The 21,431-nt window shown below is 45.5% G+C and overlaps 1 protein-coding gene across 1 annotated transcript in view; it reads left to right on the forward strand.

Moving 5' to 3' along the window:
- The window catches only part of LOC144806120 (uncharacterized), a 29,410-nt gene extending 17,337 nt beyond the window's left edge, over positions 1-12,073 (forward strand). The window contains exons 2-4 of the mRNA XM_078672551.1: positions 6,775-6,839; positions 7,865-7,918; positions 9,686-12,073. Coding sequence (XP_078528677.1) covers positions 10,919-12,073 — 1,155 coding nt within the window. The 5' untranslated portion in view covers positions 6,775-6,839; positions 7,865-7,918; positions 9,686-10,918. The remainder of the gene's footprint in view (positions 1-6,774; positions 6,840-7,864; positions 7,919-9,685) is intronic.
- The last annotated feature ends 9,358 nt before the right edge of the window (positions 12,074-21,431 follow it).

The following is a 21,431-nucleotide window of genomic DNA, read 5'->3' on the forward strand; positions in this document are numbered from 1 at the left end:
CGGAAAAGAGGCCGGTTTGCACGAAAAATGCATCATGATTTGTGTCAGGAATATTTGGGTCTTTGTCGGATCCCCTGAGTACCTCTCTGGGCTGGCAAGGGGTATTGGAGGAGGAACCGTAACCTGAATCTGTGAGGGAGAGGCATCAAAAGGGTTCCTACTCATTCTGTCCACCTTGTCTCTCAGGGCAGCGGCCTCAGTCTTGGAAGCAGCGAGTTCTTGCTGCACCAACACCAGTGCCTGAAGCACATCCTCTAAGGTAGCCATATAGTCCCCACTCGGATCGGGTGTAGCTATATTCGTGGGCGTGTTATTCTGTCAGGTCCGCTCCACAGGATCCGAGTGATGAATATAAAGCCCACCTCCAAACGTCACAAACACTCTGACTTTGAGTTAACAGAGGATTTGAGCCATTAGGTGAGGGGAAAAGTAAAATAACAAACAGGGAAGGGAAGGAAGGGGACAGCTGGGAAGGGAGGTACCTGTAACGACAGAACACATAAAGGTAAGGCCACCTGTCGTACAACACCGTAACATCTAAGGTATAGATAGGTAGTCTGAATACCTGTGAGGAAAAAGGCAAGTCTTTCCCACTGGTTGTTTTTGGCTGTTCTCTTTGTAGACATATATGAACATGAAACCTATAAGGAACACACATAGATTAGACACATTGCATTTCCCATACACTAACACGCTTGTCACCCAAACAGAACCCTCCTCTATACCTTGAACACAGCCTATGCCTGTAGAATACGGGATTCCGTGGAAGTTTCGCCACCATAAAAGAAAACCAACGAAATGATATTGCACTAGGTAGCTGTGTACACGTCTCAGTCCAGGACACGGTAGTGCGTGGGAAGCAATAACCACTGCACTCCGCTCCCTCGAGAAAAGCACCCTCTGAACACCAGGCAGTCCCCAGATACCAAGGAAAAGAGAGCAAAGTAAATAAGCAAGGGGCTTGGGAAGAAAGCGGAAATGTTCCAGTATGACACCACACACAACCCCAAGAGGACTGATCCTATGGCAACGCGCAGTTGCGACCACTACAGCGCTCCTTAAGTATTGAGCATACTGATTGTTCCATAAACCATAAGTAAACACACAAGCGCTTGCACTGGTTGCCTGAAGCTGTGACCACCTCAGTGCACCGCCTCCTTCAGGAGTATCACCCAGGTCGAAAGCAAACACAAGAAAGAAGACACGGCAACGTGTGGCTTCCTACCACTCCGCTCCGCTCCTCGGAATAGTCCCAAAGCAAAAAGGTAACAAACGCAGCAGTTACTTCACTGCACGCTCCTAGCAACAAACGGCAACGCGTGGAATCCCCACAGCGCTCCGCTTAATGACGGAGAAGACACCGGCGAGGGGCCGTTCCTACCTGACCAGCTGAACCACAGCAATCGTCCAGGACGAGCCCCTCCGCCAGCAGCAAGACGCGACTCCTTCCTCCAAAAACCGGATACCAGGAAACGGAATAACACGCAACAGGATGCGTGTCGCCCTGACTGATGTAGCCTCAGCTAGGGCATCTGGGTAATGTAGTTCTTACCCCGTATTGAGTCTGAAAGGCATCCGTCTCGCGGTGCGCTACACTGCAGGCGCCCCGACGAGACCTGACAGTGAGTGTGCTGTATGTTGTCTCAGACCTTGTTCAGCCTGTGGTCGTGCTGTATGTTCACTCAGACCTTGTTCAGCCTGTTGGTGTGCTGTAAGTTGACTCAGACTTTGTTCAGCCTGTGGGTGTGCTGTAAGTTGACTCAGACCTTGTTCAGCCTGTCGGTGTGCTGTATGTTGATTCAGACCTTGTTCAGCCTGTGGGTGGGCTGTATTTTGACTCAGTGCTTGTTCAGCCTGTTGGTGCGATGTATGTTGACTCAGACCTTGTTCAGCCTGTGGGTGCGCTGTATTTTGACTCGGACATTGTTCAGCCTGTCAGTGTGCTGTATGTTGACTCGGACATTGTTCAGCCTGTCAGTGTGCTGTATGTTGACTCGAACATTGTTCAGCCTGTGGGTGCGCTGTATGTTGTCTCAGACCTTGTTCAGCCTGTGAGTGTGCTGTATGTTGTCTCAGACCTTGTTCAGCCTATGGGTGTGCTGTATGTTGACTCAGACCTTGTTCAGCCTAAGGGTGTGCTGTATGTTGACTCGGACATTGTTCAGCCTGTCAGTGTGCTGTATGTTGACTCGGACATTGTTCAGCCTGTGGGTGTGCTGTAAGTTGACTCAGACCTTGTTCAGCCTGTCGGTGCGCTGTTTGTTGACTTAGACCTTGTTCAGCCTGTGGGTGCGCTGTATCTTGACTCAGACCTTGTTCAGCCTGTCGGTGTGCTGTATGTTGACTCAGACCTTGTTCAGCCTGTGGGTGCGCTGTATTTTGACTCAGGCCTTGTTCAGCCTGTGGGTGTGCTGTATGTTGACTCAGACCTTGTTCAGCCTGTGGTTGCGCTGTATGTTGACTCAGACCTTGTTCAGCCTGTCGGTGTGCTGTATGTTGACTCAGACCTTGTTCAGCCTATGGGTGCACTGTATGTTGACTCAGACCTTGTTCAGCCTGTGGTCGCGCTGTATGTTGATTCAGACCTTGTTCAGCCTGTGGTCGCGCTGTATGTTCACTCAGACCTTGTTCAGCCTGTTGGTGTGCTGTAAGTTGACTCAGACCTTGTTCAGCCTGTCGGTGTGCTGTATGTTGACTCAGACCTTGTTCAGCCTCTGGGTGCGCTGTATGTTGACTCAGACCTTGTTCAGCCTGTGGGTGCGCTGTATGTTGACTCAGACCTTGTTCAGCCTGTGGGTGCGCTGTATGTTGTCTCAGACCTTGTTCAGCCTGTGAGTGTGCTGTATGTTGTCTCAGACCTTGTTCAGCCTATGGGTGTGCTGTATGTTGACTCAGACCTTGTTCAGCCTAAGGGTGTGCTGAATGTTGACTCGGACATTGTTCAGCCTGTCAGTGTGCTGTATGTTGACTTGGACATTGTTCAGCCTGTGGGTGTGCTGTAAGTTGACTCAGACCTCGTTCAGCCTGTCGGTGCGCTGTTTGTTGACTTAGACCTTGTTCAGCCAGTGGGTGTGCTGTATTTTGACTCAGACCTTGTTCAGCCTGTCGGTGTGCTGTATGTTGACTCAGACCTTGTTCAGCCTGTGGGTGCGCTGTATTTTGACTCAGACCTTGTTCAGCCTGTGGTCGCGCTGTATGTTGACTCAGACCTTGTTCAGCCTGTCGGTGTGCTGTATGTTGACTCAGACCTTGTTCAGCCTGTGGGTGCGCTGTATGTTGACTCAGACCTTGTTCAACCTGTGGTCGCGCTGTATGTTGATTCAGACCTTGTTCAGCCTGTGGTCGTGCTGTATGTTCATTCAGACCTTGTTCAGCCTTTTGGTGTGCTGTAAGTTGACTCAGACCTTGTTCAGCCTGTGGGTGTGCTGTAAGTTGACTCAGACCTTGTTCAGCCTGTCGGTGTGCTGTATGTTGACTCAGACCTTGTACAGCCTGTGGGTGGGCTGTATTTTGACTCAGTGCTTGTTCAGCCTGTGGGTCCGCTGTATGTTGACTCAGACCTTGTTCAGCCTGTGGGTGCGCTGTATTTTGACTCAGACATTGTTCAGCCTGTCGGTGTGCTGTATGTTGACTCAGACCTCGTTCAGCCTGTGGGTGGGCTGTATTTTGACTCAGTGCTTGTTCAGCCTGTTGGTGCGCTGTATGTTGTCTCAGACCTTGTTCAGCCTGTGAGTGTGCTGTATGTTGTCTCAGACCTTGTTCGGCCTATGGGAGTGATGTATGTTGACTCAGACCTTGTTCAGCCTAAGGGTGTGCTGTATGTTGACTCGGACATTATTCAGCCTGTCAGTGTGCTGTATGTTGACTCGGACATTGTTCAGCCTGTGGGTGTGCTGTAAGTTGACTCAGACCTTGTTCAGCCTGTCGGTGTGCTGTTTGTTTACTTAGACCTTGTTCAGCCTGTGGGTGCGCTGTATTTTGACTCAGACATTGTTCAGCCTGTCGGTGTGCTGTATGTTGACTCAGACCTTGTCCAGCCTGTGGGTGCGCTGTATTTTGACTCAGACCTTGTTCAGCCTGTGGGTGCGCTGTATGTTGACTCAGACCTTGTTCAGCCTGTGGTCGCGCTGTATGTTGACTCAGACCTTGTTCCGCCTGTCGGTGTGCTGTATGTTGACTCAGACCTTGTTTAGCCTGTGGGTGCGCTGTATGTTGACTCAGACCGTGTTCAGCCTGTGGTCGCGCTGTATGTTGATTCAGACCTTGTTCAGCCTGTGGTCGCGCTGTATGTTCACTCAGACCTTGCTCAGCCTGTTGGTGTGCTGTAAGTTGACTCAGACCTTGTTCAGCCTGTGGGTGCGCTGTATGTTGACTCAGACCTTGTTCAGCCTGTGGTCGCGCTGTATGTTGATTCAGACCTTGTTCAGCCTGTGGTCGCGCTGTATGTTCACTCAGACCTTGTTCAGCCTGTTGGTGTGCTGTAAGTTGACTCGGACATTGTTCAGCCTATGGGTGTGCTGTAAGTTGACTCAGACCTTGTTCAGCCTGTCGGTGTGCTGTATGTTGACTCAGACTTTGTTCAGCCTGTGGGTGCGCTGTATGTTGATTCAGACCTTGTTCAGCCTGTGGGTGCGCTGTATGTTGACTCAGACCTTGTTCAGCCTGTGGGTGCGCTGTATGTTGACTCAGACCTTGTTCAGCCTGTGGGTGCGCTGTATGTTGATTCAGACCTTGTTCAGCCTGTGGGTGCACTGTATGTTGTCTCAGACCTTGTTCATCCTATGGGTGTGCTGTATGTTGACTCAGACCTTGTCCAGCCTGTTAGTGTGCTGTATGTTGACTCGGACATTGTTCAGCCTGTGGGTGTGCTGTAAGTTGACTCAGACCTTGTTCAGCCTGTCGGTGCGCTGTTTGTTGACTTAGACCTTGTTCAGCCTGTGGGTGCACTGTATTTTGACTCAGACCTTGTTCAGCCTGTCGGTGTGCTGTATGTTGACTCAGACCTTGTTCAGCCTGTGGGTGCTCTGTATTTTGACTCAGACCTTGTTCAGCCTGTGGGTGCGCTGTATGTTGACTCAGACCTTGTTCAGCCTGTGGTCGCGCTGTATGTTGACTCAGACCTTGTTCAGCCTGTCGGTGTGCTGTATGTTGACTCAGACCTTGTTCTGCCTGTGGGTGCGCTGTATGTTGACTCAGACCTTGTTCAGCCTGTGGTCGCGCTGTATGTTGATTCGGGCCTTGTTCAGCCTGTGGTCGTGCTGTATGTTCACTCAGACCTTGTTCAGCCTGTTGGTGTGCTGTAAGTTGACTCAGACTTTGTTCAGCCTGTGGGTGTGCTGTAAGTTGACTCAGACCTTGTTCAGCCTGTCGGTGTGCTGTATGTTGATTCAGACCTTGTTCAGCCTGTGGGTGGGCTGTATTTTGACTCAGTGCTTGTTCAGCCTGTTGGTGCGATGTATGTTGACTCAGACCTTGTTCAGCCTGTGGGTGCGCTGTATTTTGACTCAGACCTTGTTCAACCTGTGGGTGCGCTGTATGTTGACTCAGTGCTTGTTCAGCCTGTGGGTGGGCTGTCTGTTCACTCAGAATCTCCTATACCTGTGGGTGTGCTGTATGTTGACTCAGACCTTGTTCAGCCTGTGGGTGTGCTGTATGTTGTCTCAGACCTTGTTCAGCCTGTCGGTGTGCTGTATGTTGTCTCAGACCTTGTTCAGACTAAGGGTGTGCTGTATGTTGACTCAGACCTTGTTCAGCCTGTGGGTGGGCTGTATGTTGACTCAGACCTTGTTCAGCCTGTGGGTGCGCTGTATGTTGACTCAGGCCTTGGTCAGCCTGTGGTCGCGCTGTATGTTGACTCAGACCTTGTTCAGCCTGTCGGTGTGCTGTATGTTGACTCAGTCCTTGTTCAGCCTGTGGGTGCGCTGTATGTTGACTCAGTGCATGTTCAGCCTGTGGGTGCGCTGTATGTTGACTCAGTGCATGATCAGCCTGTGGGTGCGCTGTATGTTGACTCAGACATTGTTCAGCCTGTGGGTGCGCTGTATTTTACTCAGTGCTTGTTCAGCCTGTGGGTGTGCTGTATGTTGACTCAGACCTTGTTCAGCTTGTAAGTGCACTGTATGTTGACTCAGACCTTGTTCAGCCTGTGGGTATGCTGTGTGTTCACTCAGACCTTGTTCAGCCTGTGGGTGTGCTGTATGTTGACTCAGACCTTGTTCAGCCTGTGGGTGCGCTGTATGTTGACTCAGACCTTGTTCAGCCTGTCGGTGCGCTGTATTTTGACTCAGACCTTGTTCAGCCTGTGGGTGGGCTGTCTGTTCACTCAGAATCTCCTATACCTGTGGGTGCGCTGAATGTGCACTTAGACTTTGTTAAGCCTGTTGGTGCGTTGTCTCTTCACTCGAACATTGTCCAGCCTGTGGGTGCGCTGTATGAGCACTCAGACCTTGTTTAGCTTGTTGGTGGGCTGTGTCTTCATCACTCGGACCTTGTTCAGCATGTGATCATGGTTCATTGTGTGTCCATTGCAGGGCAAGGTTTGGATTTGGAGGATGTTGTGTTTTGTGGGTTTGGTCGTAGATACCAGAAGAATAAAAAGGTTAAGAAAATATTCTATTTAATCATAGACCAACAGTGCTTTACAATGGTTTTGCAGAGAACAATAGTTTTTCCTTTGTAAGTTAAGGACAGTTGTTTTGGAAGATGAGAGGGAGTGAGATTCACGTTTGATGCAGATAAGTTCTTGGTTGAAGCAAATCTTTACTTCCTTTCAAGGTATTCTGGGACGGGCCAGGTGGTGTGGCTGCCTCCCTCAGAGGAATCAACAAGATAACTGTCAGGTAACATTTCCTAGTGCCTTCTGTTTCCTTTTCTTCTATTTCTTCTCAAGTCTCTCTCTGTGTCTCTCTCTGTTTCTCTCTCTGTGTTCCTGTTTTTTATCTCTCTTCAGCTTCAAGAATTTGACTCCCTCTCTAGACCATTCTCTAGCTAGATAGCTTATGATCTTAAAAAAATAAAATAAATACGTGGCTTTAACGTAGTACTCTTCCTTATTTGTTTTTATGCTAGCTGTTTTAAGCGTGTTTCTGTACAAATGTTGGTATACTCCAGGGTCAGGCTAATTATCTCCAGTTTCATGAATTGTGTGATGTTTTTGTTATAATTAACCTACTTGGTACAATCCTCCATTCCCCCTTTGTCTTGCCACATTTGGAATGCTCTATCATCTGTTGGCCTGAAGGTATGGAAGCTAATAAGGAACTGTTGAACTCTGCCAGTGTATTCTCTTCATAACAGTTTTCTTCTTTCTGTCTCTTAGTTTAGGGCTCTTACAAATACTAAGGTTTATGTGGCAAAGTGTGCCGCCACACATGGTCGTTGTAGCAGTGGCCAGCCTCCCCATGTTCCCGCAAACCTCCCCCATCAATTTTTGAGTTTCCACTAACCCTGGCACCCACCTGATGCAGCCACATTCTCAAGGAATATGAATGTGGTGGGGCCCTAGAGCAGGTCTGGGCCCTTCTCGGGTCGGGAGGCACTGGGCCATCAGCACGCTTGCCTCCCATGTTCCCCAGCAGTCCCTTGACTGTCGACACATTTGTCTCCTCTACACCTCATGATTCTATCCTCTCCTTGGTCTATATCTGCCCCATCCTTTCTCTCTAGATCTGACTTCCAGCTCTTTGTGTCCTCCGAGCCTGCCCTTTCCTGTCCTGTTTGTCACATCCAAGGCCACACTGGGTCTCTTTGAAGAAGAGTGGAAGATAGCCTCTTTTTTCTAATTCCTCTGTTTCTTTAGTATTTGTCTTTTCTTATCCCATTTTAGTTTCCTTTCCCGTTATGCTGTTTTTTTTTCTTTTTTTAGGTGTTGGAGTGTCTGGGTCCTGTCAAAGGAGTGTGACAAGTTCCAGTCCACCAGGTAAGTCCTTATCCTCAACATAATTTGAAATGGTGAATTCCACTGAGCTAACTGGACACAGCCTCAGTCTACGGTGGTGATCCAGGGGAAGAGGTGTAAAATTTGTGAGCTCAGATATAGGATACCCACCATATCGTAAACTCAGTCCTCAGCAACACAATTCACAATAACACAGAGTTTGGCCCACAGAAACTCTACAATTTAATCACAATCATAAGGTCCTCCGTATGAGCTAATAGGGACTCAGATAACTAGAGATGGAAAGCCACTCCTTCATGAGGACCTGTAATAAAGACGCGCCTAGCTAATAATATTCACACAATATTAATACAATCATCAATAAGTAAGGACAAACACATGGAATAGTTATCAAGTTATTTTTATCTAAACTTCAAGATTGAATGGTCAAAGCACAAAGATACACTAGAATCGTTTAATAACGGTTATTCTTTTGTATACAGGTAAATCACAGCACATCACAGCTCAGACCAAATTCATCGTCAAATAACACCTATTGAGGAAGGAAGAGAGAAAAAGAGAGAATACACATTTCAAATTAGAACATGCAATTTAGAATCATAGAAACCAAGAATTGGTTGTAGATGTATCAGAACCTGGACACAAGGTGGACCCAATAGAACGCTAGAGCACAGCTTGCAATAGCCGGAGTCATAAATTCTAAAGGTAGGCGAAGTTGGTGGAGTACCACTACGCAGAATTCTGCGGAGTTGAACAAAAACTCTGTGAAACTCCACTCCGTAACTCCGTCCCATCTCCTCCTAATTAATAAAACAGAAACCTCACATACCTTTGGTAAAACAACAAGTAACTCTATCATTCCATGCAAAAATGCATATAGTCATCTCACAAAAGTGAAAATGAAACTTAAGCAAGCATGGGAGAGTTGATGATTTTGGGGTCCTCCCTAACCTAAGGAGAGAACCAAGCAGAAGCCTTGGACACAAAGAGCATATCAGGCTGAACGATTCAATGGTGGTCCCATCCTCCTAGGACCACCCCAAGCACAGTCAGTTATGGGCAAAATTACAATCCCAAACAAATGCTCTGCAAAGCATTATGGGACGAGATTTTAGAGTGCAGTGAATATTATAGTGTGCAATATCAAAACATTCCTCAAGCTGCATCTCTCCCGGCTCAGCTGAGAGCTAATACTATAATATTCACTGCACTCTAGAATCTCGTCCTATAATGCTTTGCTGGTCCTTTGGTTAGCATTATATCTTTGCCCATAACTTTGCTTGGGATGGTCCTACGAGGATGGGACCACCACTGAACCGTTCAGCATGATATGCTCTCTGTGTTCAAGTCATCTGCTTGGCCCTTCCCCTAGGTTAGGGGGGACCCCAAAATCATCACCTCTCTCATTGCCTGATATTTTTCAAAGCTCACTTTTGTGAATTGGTTATATGCTTTTTAGCATGCAAAGGTAAAGTTGTTTTATAAAAAGGGTTGTGGGTGTAGTAGCTAACTCCCTATGTGGCGGAGTCAGAGTTTTTGCATGAATTCCGTGTTTTAAATGTAATGCGTAGTTAGCAAATTTCCGCAACCTCCACTAGCAGACCTGAGTTCATTGCCCACGGTTAATAAATTCTTCAGCTGAAAGATTTGGCCTGCTCAACTTCACCAGCCGGTAAAGTGCGACATTGAGTTTCAGTGGTCCCGAGCTCCCCGTCTATGCAGTATCCATTAACTGTTTTACCCCCTTGGAGTGCAACTCATTTACAATTTCTATCTCTATTTTTACAGGTCATTGAAGCAACAAAAAGAAAAAGAAATGCTGCAATGTTGGAAACATTTCTAAAAAGGGTTATATTGAGGAAAGTAGAAACATTCTAGATCTCTAAAGAAGAAAGTAGTTCTTTGCACCAGGAATGGTGAGGAATTTGGTGCGGAAGAAACTGCTGAATGTGAAAGTGATTTATCGACTTTCTTACAATCATTATTTGTTGTCAAACCCTTAAAATACAATGACCAGGAACATTTACCAAGTGTCAGTTATTGGGATTGAAAAACCTCTAAAATAATAACTGGACCCGGAAGTAAATTGAAAATCTACTGCAGCTACTAAATATAAGAATATTTTAACTTAAAGGAAACATTTCATGATTGGTCGAGCAAAGAACATTGGCAACAACTGATCCTCACACAGAGCACTTGGGAATAATCAGTGTTGCAAATTCTGTCTGATGGTTTATGAGAAATGCCATAGAGACCTAAGCCTCTCCCACCAAATCAGTATCCGTAGACGTGATGTGATGTGACAGAACTGTCAGGAAGGTTAATAACCTCAGTTTACAAGAGCAAGCTTTTGTCTCCGTCTCCTGTGATTCGGAGAAAACACATTGTATTTGAAAAAATAACTGAAAATGTTCTTCTCAGATATCATTACAGCAAAGACACTGGATTAACATCGACAATATTGAAATATTTTTCCCACCAACTCTGTCTCTTTGGTTGATCTATGTTGTTTCCAAGTGTGCCAGACCTCCAAAGTTAATGGTGTACCTTTTCGGGTCTCACCGGAATAGGAAGCTTAAAAAATGCCAGTGTTACACTATTGATAATTTGTGAAATACCCTAACATATTTTAATCCCTGTTCATTACTTGTATAAAAAAATGTACCTCACTTGTAAGTACTAATCCCCAAAGACCCTATCACTGCTTTTAATACTCCTAAATTAAATGCGATAAGCTGCAGTCAGAATGAGCTTAATTCTAGTTGAGGGAATCCTTGTGGGCATAACTTGGAGAAAATGAATCCATGAGGGGCATCTTAATAAAAATAAGGGGCCTCTCAGTGAAAGTTTATAAGACAAGTTAGATAGGCTGGCTTCAAAGGTAAGAACATTGATCTCCAAATAAAAGCTATAATTAGTTAAATGCAAATGTAAAGAAGAGCTTCAGCAGCGTAGTTTAGAAGTTAATGTTGAGTTTTAACATAAACAAGTACAGACTCTGGAATTAGATTCAGACTTAAGATGGCATGTATCCAGGAACAAACCCAACTTGGAGATACAAACAACTTGAATAAGAGCAATGAATGTGAGAACAGCTTTAGTTATCAATCCCACCTCACTAAACACAAGAGAACTCACACTGGACAAAAACCGTATCAGTGCCCTGAGTGCCAGAAAGGCTTCAGTCGGAAAAGCAATCTCATTCAACATGTGAGAATCCACACTGGGCACAAACCTTATCAGTGCACTAAGCCCCTGAAGTGTTTTAGTCAGAAAGACCATCTCATTCAACACGAGAGAACTCATACTGGGCTCAAACCGTATCAGTGTTCTGAATGCTGGAAAAGCTTCAGTAAGAAATCTACTCTCTCACAACGTGCGGTAACTCACACTGAGCAAAAACATTATCAGTGCTCTAAATGCTGTAAAAGCTTCAGTCAGAAATTCAGCCTTACTTTACATGAAAGGACCCACACGGGGCAAAAACCTTTTCAGTGCTCTGAATGCAGGGAAAGCTTCAGTCATAAATTTGGTCTCACTCGTCATGAAAGAACTCACACTGGACTAAAACCGTATCAGTGCTCTGAATGCTTGAAAAGCTTCAGTCAGAAATCTGGTCTCACTCAACATGAGAAAACTCACACTGGACTAAAACCATATAAGTGCTCAGAGTGCCAACAAAGCTTCAGTTGTAAGGCCAATCTCATTCAACATGAGCGCATACACACTGGGGAAAAACCTTATCAGTGCTCTGAATGCTGGAAAAGCTTCAGGCACAAATATGGTCTCACTCAACATGAAAGAACTCACACTGGACTAAAACCGTATCAGTGCTCTGAATGCCAGAAAAGCTTCAGACAGAAAATAGCTCTCACTCTCCATGAGAGAACCCACACGGGGTACACACCTTATCAGTGCTCTGAATGCTCGAAAAGCTTCAGTCAGAAATCTGGTCTCACTCAACATGAGAAAACTCACACTGGACTAAAACCATATAAGTGCTCAGAGTGCCAACAAAGCTTCAGTTGTAAGGCCAATCTCATTCAACATGAGCGCATACACACTGGGCATAAACCTTATCAGTGCTCTGAATGCTGGAAAAGCTTCAGGCACAAATCTGGTCTCACTCGTCATGAAAGAACTCACACTGGACTAAAACCTGTGGTAAATAAATAAATAATACCCTATTTTTGAGTGCATGAATGAATAACAGATAGCTCAATAAAATAAGAGTCAAGATTCGAGGTAGTGGGAGTTTTGCAGGTTTATTACAGCATAAGGACAGGATCAGGACAACCTGCACAGGAATAGGATGGCAGCGCTGCCGGGGGCAGGATCTGGACAAGGGAAGGAATAACTTTTAATAACAAAACATGAGCATATATACATAACGCAAACACATAGCATTACATTGCAATAGGCGTAACAGTGGGTGGAGCAGTAGATGTGACGCGTAGCAGTCGCGAAAGATAAGGGGGGAAAGAGGTGTAACAGGGCGTATACATAGACATGTGGTGCAGACGTAACAGGATATGTCATGAATGGGGCGGAAACCATGGAGGGGGCTACCTGAGGAGCCGGGACCTCTAACCTAGTGGTGCGCGCAAACTGGCAATGACGTATTACTAGGAGAAGCTGGGGGCTATGAACTCTGTGCTAGGAGCAGAGACTGAAGTCTGGAGGGTCGGAGCGACATGTACCTAAACCCTATCTAGTATCTGATGTTTAGGGAACATGTTGATATAAACTAGAAGTCAAGAGGGGAAAGGCTAACAGACTCTAAGACTGGAGCATGCATTATTCTACATGTAGTGCGTGTTGAAGAATATTAAATGACCATTAAATGCAGTATTTCTCTAACATGGAGCCCTGAAGGCTAGACAATGACGGAAACTATTGATGCGATTCAGTAGCTTTAGGAATGCAGGGAAGGAGGGCTGAACTGATAACTGGAATCATAACATACTCTTGGCAGACTCAGAGGCAGAGCCAGGCTGGACCGGGCACTGCGAGGCAGGAAGTAAGTGAAGGGTCGAGGATACAGGTGGGGGCCGTGTCGCTCCTCAGCGAGGGCTTCAGGAGACAGGAGCTGAATCTAGTGTCCAGGCCCTTTTGAGGCCTAGAAACGGGACTTTATAATAGAATAACGTGCACACTGAGAAACGTGGCAACGTAGCTTTACATAGGCCTGATATTCGTAGTATTCACGAGGACTGGAAACTGGCATACTAGAGGTGGACACAACTGTAATTGCGTCATTAATCGGACATGGGGAGTACATATGCATATTTAATCATGCACACATAACATATGATGGACGACACGTAGGGACACAGAACATGGCAAAATTTACTTTTCCACATTCCCTCCTTGTCACTACGTTTCCATCAGGAAACATCAATATTCATGATACCATCTATCATTTCATACAGTATCATTTGCTCATCTCGAATTCTCTTAGAACGGGATTTAGAACGGGACTTGGGACTAGGAGTTATACTAGGAATACAGGATGTAGCACACATGCCGCAAATCGCAGGGCCACATTGTATACAGAGGCAGCAGCTGAATATGATCGCTACTGCTATACCTAGAAAGGACAAGACTTTCCATCCCCATGCGGAAATTATATTCCAGAACCAACCGGACCATGTCCAGGTGCCTGGATCTTGGTGTAACAGATGGGCAATTTTATGGAGTCTGGTTATAGCTGAATAAACAGACGGCGCGTTATTTGGAATGAAAATGCAGCAACTAGATCCAATGACTCTACAGGCCCCGCCCCTATCGGCCAGTATGACGTCAAGGACGAGACGATTTTGCAAAACGACAAATCTCATAGCAGATTGCTCTTCGGTTAGGTTACCTAGAGCAGAGGCAGTCTCATTTACTACAGCTTCAAGGGTTCTTGTTAATCTACGGATTAACTTACTATTCTGGACAGGGCCTATAAAGAAGAAGAAACCTTTATTGAAATCGGTATATTGTTCTAGAGTAGTTTCAGTATAATCGACAATCGGGGACTCCCTTCTATGTCTAATGTGTACTAGATGTGTATTTCTATGATAATCAGATGGGGCTAGAAAAACTGGTGGCAGTAGGAAGGCAATGTAACAGGTTCCCTCCCAATCGAGGGGCAGACGAACATATGCGGTCTGACCACAAATAAAATATGAATGACGTGAAGCTTTGAAAATAGATTTCCCACTGTCACTATACTTGACAACAGTAGTACAATCACTATGTCCTACATGTATGGAACCATTATTTCGGACACATAATTCGCCTTTGACTGGTAGTACTGAAATAGCAGGTAAGTCTGGAGTAGTATCAGACTGAACATTCAGGACCATAAAATTCGACGAATAATTACCTAAATTATACACTTCATTTTCTAGATCTAACCCGGTTCTGTGGGGGAGACCTTGCTTGTCTGGGAAACATGTACTGTTAAGAAAAGACATATCTGTTGAGGATGACGTTAACGTGGACCATGCCCCACACGAACCATTATGTGAAAAAGGATAAGGAAAGAGTGGCAGAACTCCCTTCGGTGTCTGGAAAGGGGGGAGTCGACCACATACCCAACAATTAGTGGCATTGCTGGTCTGGTGTGAGTAATGTAACATGCGGATAAAGGAGTTATTACGCATAGCGAGGCGGTAAGAGAGTTCATGAGGGGGCAGATCACTAAACGTGTGCTCTGCTGTAACATTAGAAGACTTATTTACATGAAGAACTGGGAAACACAGATAAAATGCATAACTGGTGCAGGAAATCATAATGCTGAGAAACAATATGAAACATAGAAAAACGATACATCGGATTGAGTTTTGACTGACTCTCTCACTATGGGGGTCTATTTTATACATGTCAGAAACAGTCTAACCGTTTCACCTAGGGGAGGACTTAGACAATCAAACTGGCTGACTTAATTTACTAGACCGGAGTTTCTGTTTATACTCCTGCTGCGGAGTTTTCTCTAACAGGGGGGGTTTTGAATCAATGTCATTTGCGGGACAGTCCTTGAGAACAATGCTTTGGCAATCCTTCAAATCCTGGGAAATGTTCTTAAAGACGGGTTTCAGTCCATTAAAAAGTTTAACATGAGAAAGGTGCACCCAGCCCTTGCGTCCTTCCAACTTCACGGCTGTACGGGTGGTGAGGAGGACCTGTCGGGGCTCTTTCCATCGAGGCTCCAGCGGACTTGATCTGTCAAAGTTCCTCACCATCACCATGGATCCTGGAACGATTTCATGCGGTGCCACCTCGGTATTGTCTGGAAATGCGGCGGCAACCTGTGAACGACATGAGTTGAGGGCAGACATCAAGGAAGCTAGGTAATCTGTCAGCATATTACTTGAAACATCGGTAATACTTCGGGGTCTAGGAGTACCCCACATATTTGGGGGGCGGCCGAAAATGACCTCATACGGGGACAGACCTGATCTGGAATGTGCGACCATGCGCATGTAAAATAGAGCAACTGGCAGAGCTACTAGCCAGTCCACACCCTTCTCTTTACACACTTTTGCAATACGGATTTTCAGAGTCTGGTTATGTCTCTCAACGAGACCGGCTGCTTCAGGATGGCGTACACAATGGAACTTCCACTGGTACCCTAACAAAAGGGAAACGTGCTTCATTAACTCTGAGGAGAATGGCTGGCCGTTATCAGAATATACGACTCTAGGGAGTCCATAACGAGGGAAGAATTCACGAACCAACTGCTTGGCAGTGGTCGCGGCTGTGTAATCTGGGACTGGATATGCTTCTGTCCACCTGGACAAAGCGCATACAACTACAAGGACATACTTGAAACCTCGACATCGCTCCATCTGAATATAATCCATCTGGAGGACTTCAAAAGGGTGGTCAGGGGGCTGGAAACCACCTTGTTCCACCGGGACACTTTTACCTGGATTAAACTGACAACATATCATACAGGTACGGACTTTCTGCTTAGCTGCAGCTCGTAAATGCTTGTTGAACCAAATGTTCTGGATACTATCTAACATAGCTTTTTCTCCTAAATGTGCTGGACTATGTGCGGTATTGATAATGACTTGAACCATAGAGTCGGGGAGAAACCATGTGGTTCTACCCTTCGTTACCCATCCTTGATCTGTCTGGACCCCTCCTTGTTCGGACCATTTCTTGATTTCATCGGGAGTAGCATGTAACTGGATATCTATGACATCTTGAGTAGGGTCCTTAACTGTCATACATGTAATCGGATCTGGAGTATGTGTCATGTTAACTGGAATGTCTGGAGTCTGGGCTGTAAGCTTGGCTGTGCGATCTGCTAGATCGTTACCCTGGGAAATAATGTCAGTGACTTTCGTGTGTGCCTTGCACTTCATGATGGCAATGGATGTCGGTAAATGTATTGCATCCAATAGAGCTTGGATAAGGAGACCATGCTGAATCTTGGTTCCATGAGAAGTCATGAAACCTCTCTCCTGCCAGAGCACTCCAAAGTCGTGTACGACTCCAAATGCGTAGCGTGAATCTGTGTAAATATTAACTTTCAGGTTCTTGGCGTGTATGCAGGCTTGTGTCAGAGCAACTAGCTCTGCTGCTTGAGCGGACAGAGTGTCAATACGGTGTGTTTTAATAACGTCAGTGTCAGTAGTCACTGCATACGCGGCGACTAGTTCTCCTGTACTAGTTCTCATACATGAACCATCCACATAAAGTGTCAGGTCAGGGTCTGGTAATGGAATATCTGTCAGATCTTGTCTTGGCTTTGTCGTAATGTTAACTACTTCCACACAGTCATGTGGGTCAGGATTTGAATTAACTGATGGTAACAGTGTAGCAGGATTCAGGATGTTGCAGCGTCTGATTTCTATGTGTGGCTGGAACAGTGTCAATTCATAACCTGTTAAACGTGCAATTGTCAAGTGCTGAGTTTGTGTTCGGTTTAAAAGAACTTCCACAGAATGTGGAACTTGTACTGTCAAGGAGTGTCCTAAGACTATGGAATCACTTTGTCTGATAGCTAGTGCTGTGGCTGCAACTGACTTGAGGCACACAGGCAGAGCCTGGGCTACAGGATATAATGTGCTCGAAAAATAAGCACAGGGCTTGTATTGTCCTGCTTGATCTTGTGTGAGAACAGATAATGCTGTACCTTCACGTTCAGTGACGAAAAGTGTAAAAGGCTTACTGTAGTTCGGTGTGGCTAGAACTGGAGCTTGGCATAAAGCTTTCTTTAACTCGTTGAAACTCAGTGTATGTTCAGATGTCCAAGGGAGAACCGTCGATGCGGCTGCCTCCTGTGTCGTTAACTGTATCAGTGGTTTGGCTAGAAATGCATACTGAGGAATCCATTGTCTACAATAAGAAGTAAGGCCGATAAAGGCACGTACCTCCTTCTGGGTCTTGGGCTGAGGAAGACTCGCTATTAACTGGATACGGTCTGGTGTCAACTGCCTACCCCTCTTGGACAGTAAGTGTCCTAAGTAGACCACTTGCTGGACACAGAATTGAAGCTTCGAAGGGGACACCTTGTGCCCCATCTCGGCTAGGAAATACAGAACCGTCAGTGACGCTCGCTCGCAGTCACGTTCGGAACGGGCTGTGATCAGTAGATCATCGACATACTGGAGCAGGGCAGTGTCAGTTGGCATGTGAATGTTGTCTAGTTGTCTCTTGAGTGCTTGACTGTAAATACTAGGACTTTCTGTGAAACCTTGAGGAGCTCGTGTAAACATATATCTCCTTCCATTTAAACAAAATCCGAAAAGGAACTGGCTGTCTGGATGAATAGGAACACTGAAAAATGCGTTCTTGAGGTCTATTACTGTAAAGAACATGGCTTCGGAATCAATGGCTGTCAATAGGGAAGAGATGTCTGGGACAACTGGGTACTGCGGAATAATACATTTATTAAGCTCTCGTAGGTCGATCACTAATCGATATACTGGGGGTGCATTTGGGTCAGTACGTTTCATAACTGGAATGATCGGAGAATTGCATACGTTGGAGTCAGTTTCTACAACCACTCCTTGAGCGATGAGCTCGTCAATAATTTTGGATAAGGCTGCTACAGCCTCGGGTGGCAATCTGTACTGTCTGATTCGTGGTAACACTACACCTGGCTTGAGAGTCACACGATAGGGTGTGATTTGCATATAACCTACATCAGTTGGACCTTGCGCCCATAAATGCTGTGGAACATTAGACAGTCTTGAATCAAAATCTCGTAATACATAGTGACCCTTAAAGTCACGTAGGAACAATCGTATTCCCTCTGGGGAACAGCATATAACTGCACCTAACTCTTTCAGTGTTTTAATGCCTAATAGGTTTTCTGGACATGACTTAGTAAGTAACAGATCAGTAGTGCGGGACAATGGACCTACTTCTAGAGTAACTGGCTTTGAAATCTCATTTACGATAGGTTTTCCTGAAAATCCAAGGGAAACATTTCTTGAGCCTGAGAGCGGAGCCCCTGGAACTTCGGCATGACTAATTGTGGTCCTACTTGCCCCTGTATCAATCAAAAACTTTCTGTCTTTCCCTAATACTTGACTGTGAACATAGGGACCTTCTTGATCTACAGGTATCTCGATGAGAGGCAAGCCTACCTCCCTCTCTAGGCTGTTTCATGAATACTGCTGGTACTCTGGATACTCAGACTGTGCATACTGGTACATCTGCGATGTAACATGCTGTGTTGCAGCAATAGGCTGCGGTGCGGTAACTGTCTGTGGTGCATTCTGTGGCTGAGGAATCTGTGAAACTTGTTCTTGTCTAGGCGGACGTGGTCTTTCTTTAGTCTTACCAGTAGCTATGTTGTGTTTCAGAACTGCACACTCATTTATAAAATGACCTGGCTGTTTACAATAATTGCAATTCCCTTTAACGGGAGCTGCAGGATGACTGGCTTGATTTGGACCCCTCTTCTGACTGTCTTGAGGAACAGATTGTGCAACTAGTACTTTCATTTTCGTGTCTTTCATACGTTTTCTCTCGTGTTCTTGCTCTTCCCTGATTCTATTCTGGTGATACTGAAGCATCTGCAACATCTGGGACGGGGTATTAGCTTGCCAGGTACTCTCGACTTTCAGAACTCGATTTTTAACTTGTGGGCTTGAATTCTCGACTAATTTAGTAACAAAAAGGTGAGGGTATGACTCACTACTTGTCTTGAGGCCACTATTGAAGCATTTTTCAAACCTAGAATAAAAATCACTAATGTCTTCTTCTTGTTTCTGTTTACAGGCTGAGATTGCATCCCAGTCTTCTTTTCTCGTTGTTAATAATCTGGGTAAAACTTGAATCAATAATTCTGGTAATTCTTTACATTTATCTCCAAGACCAGTACCTGGTACACGTGACTTATCTTCTGCTTCTAGAACTGTCCAATCTATCTTTTTCTCTCCCACCTCCCATTCTTTTTCCTTTAGCTTTTCATACACCCCTGCGGGCAACAGGACCTTTAACATTTTAATGATATCTGGGTAAGTGTATTCTCCCATACGGAGCATGTCTTTTAATTCTCTATGGAACCCTGCTGGATCTTTGTCATGACAGGGAATTAATTTCTTCATTTCGAGGAGTTCCATCTTTGTAATCGGGGTGTAAACAAACACTCGTTGCATTTCACCGTCCTCTGTCTTAACTGGATGCACTTCTCGTAACGGGTTCTGTCTTTCCATGTAAAATGGTTTACTTTCTGGGGGTGAGACATGAACAAAATGCGGGTTCAGAAACGTTCTATATTTGTGACGCTGTTCTAGAATGACACTAATTAAATCGGTACCTAGACCTCTCCATCTATACTGGAGTAACTCGTTCAGGACATCGTGTAATGGACCTGGATCAGAGTGTTGACCCTCATATAAAGTAATGAGGTGCTGAATCATATACATACCCGCCAGTCGTTGTTCGGCTGGGGGCATTTTCAGAAACATTTGTGCCACTATTTCGTCTGGAAAAGTGGTAGAATCAGTAATCCATCGGACTGCTGATCGGGCTAGTTCTTGTTCATGCATAGTACTTAACTCACTGTAACCGATTCTTGATTTCAGAATGTGATCGGTAGCTTGGAATACTTGTTCTAGGGAACCTTGTTCTGGTGCTGAATGATGGAAAATTGGCTTGTGTTCTAGGCGTAAATGGCGATCTGGAAATCTAGATTTTCCTACATACGCTATCCTGGCGGTATTCTCGTCGTCTTCCTCTTCAGGATCAGAGTTACTTTCTTTCTCGCTTACTTGTGCTGCTTTACGTTGTTCGTGTATCTTTATTATTTCTCTACGGATTTTCTTGTACATACTCTCCATGGCACTAATGGTATTGTGCTTACCCTCGGCTATATTATCACTCCACTTTGTCAGGATTTTCATTTCGGCCTGATCTTTAGACGGGTAATCTTGTTCTCTTATTAGACAGTTAATTAAAAACTTTAATATCATACGCTGGATCTCAGCTTTCCTTTGAGACATGGCATCACTAATACTTTCTGGATCATCCCCTGTACGGATGAAACGATAGATTCTGTCTAGATCTTCTTTCATATTGGGTAGGGTGACTAGATACTCGGTCACCCTCCTTACGCGTACTGAATATAAAACCATATTATTCTCGCCTGGGACTGGGTCATAGGCACATTCGCCAAGGGCTTGCCTGATTTCTGCGACAGACTTATTACTCTTGGGAGTACGCTGTGATGCTTGAGCATGTAATTCGAGTGCTGATAAACGCTTGCGTGGCGGCGGGGTTTGAGGAGGACCTCCTCCTGCGGCCCCTAGACTAGAATCGTCAACTGATATTCTTCGTGGCGGAGCGGGAAATTGAAATGCTGGCTGGACCGGGGGTACCGTAGCAGGTACTGCATGGGGTGCCCCGGTATCTGGAGAAGCAGGATGTGCCTGATTTACTGGGACTGGCGGAGCGCGAACAGGATTTGCATATTCAGGGACTGTGTCGTCCAGATAGGACGAAATAAAAATATCAGCTGCGGTCGGTTTGTGACGTAGCTTGGTCGGAACTAATGGTGGCGGGAAATTACTGGATGCCTCCGGGGTCGCTTTTGGCAAGCCCTCGGCAAGAAGAGGGTACATACCCTTAATAAGGGCATTCCTCTGTCTGTCTCTCTGTTCAGTTTTGACTTGTTCACCTATCTCGATTAATTCTTTTTCTTGGGCTCGCTCTTGGGATTCTCTACTTAATTCTGATTTTCTGATTTCTTTTTCGGTTCTTTTATGAGCTTCTTTGCGCCATAACTCGATGGCATCTTTCTGTGACTGTCTGGCTTTCTTTTTCCATAATGCCTCTTCTACTCTCATGATGCACTCAGCATCCCATGTACCCGATACGGGCCATCTATACTTTTCTTCTAACTGTTTGGTATACTCTACCCATAAATCTAGATACAATATGGCGCTTATGCCATGTTTCTGATACATAAAGTGACCTGGACTGTCCCTGGGCGGGACGGGAACTGCTGCTTCCAGCAGACCCTTTCTAGTTTTTAACTGACGTAACTTGGAAAATATGGGCATGACTGAACTGTAATCTA

The sequence above is a fragment of the Lissotriton helveticus genome, assembly GCF_964261635.1.
Source record: "Lissotriton helveticus chromosome 1_1 unlocalized genomic scaffold, aLisHel1.1 SUPER_1_unloc_47, whole genome shotgun sequence".
NCBI lineage: Eukaryota > Metazoa > Chordata > Amphibia > Caudata > Salamandridae > Lissotriton > Lissotriton helveticus.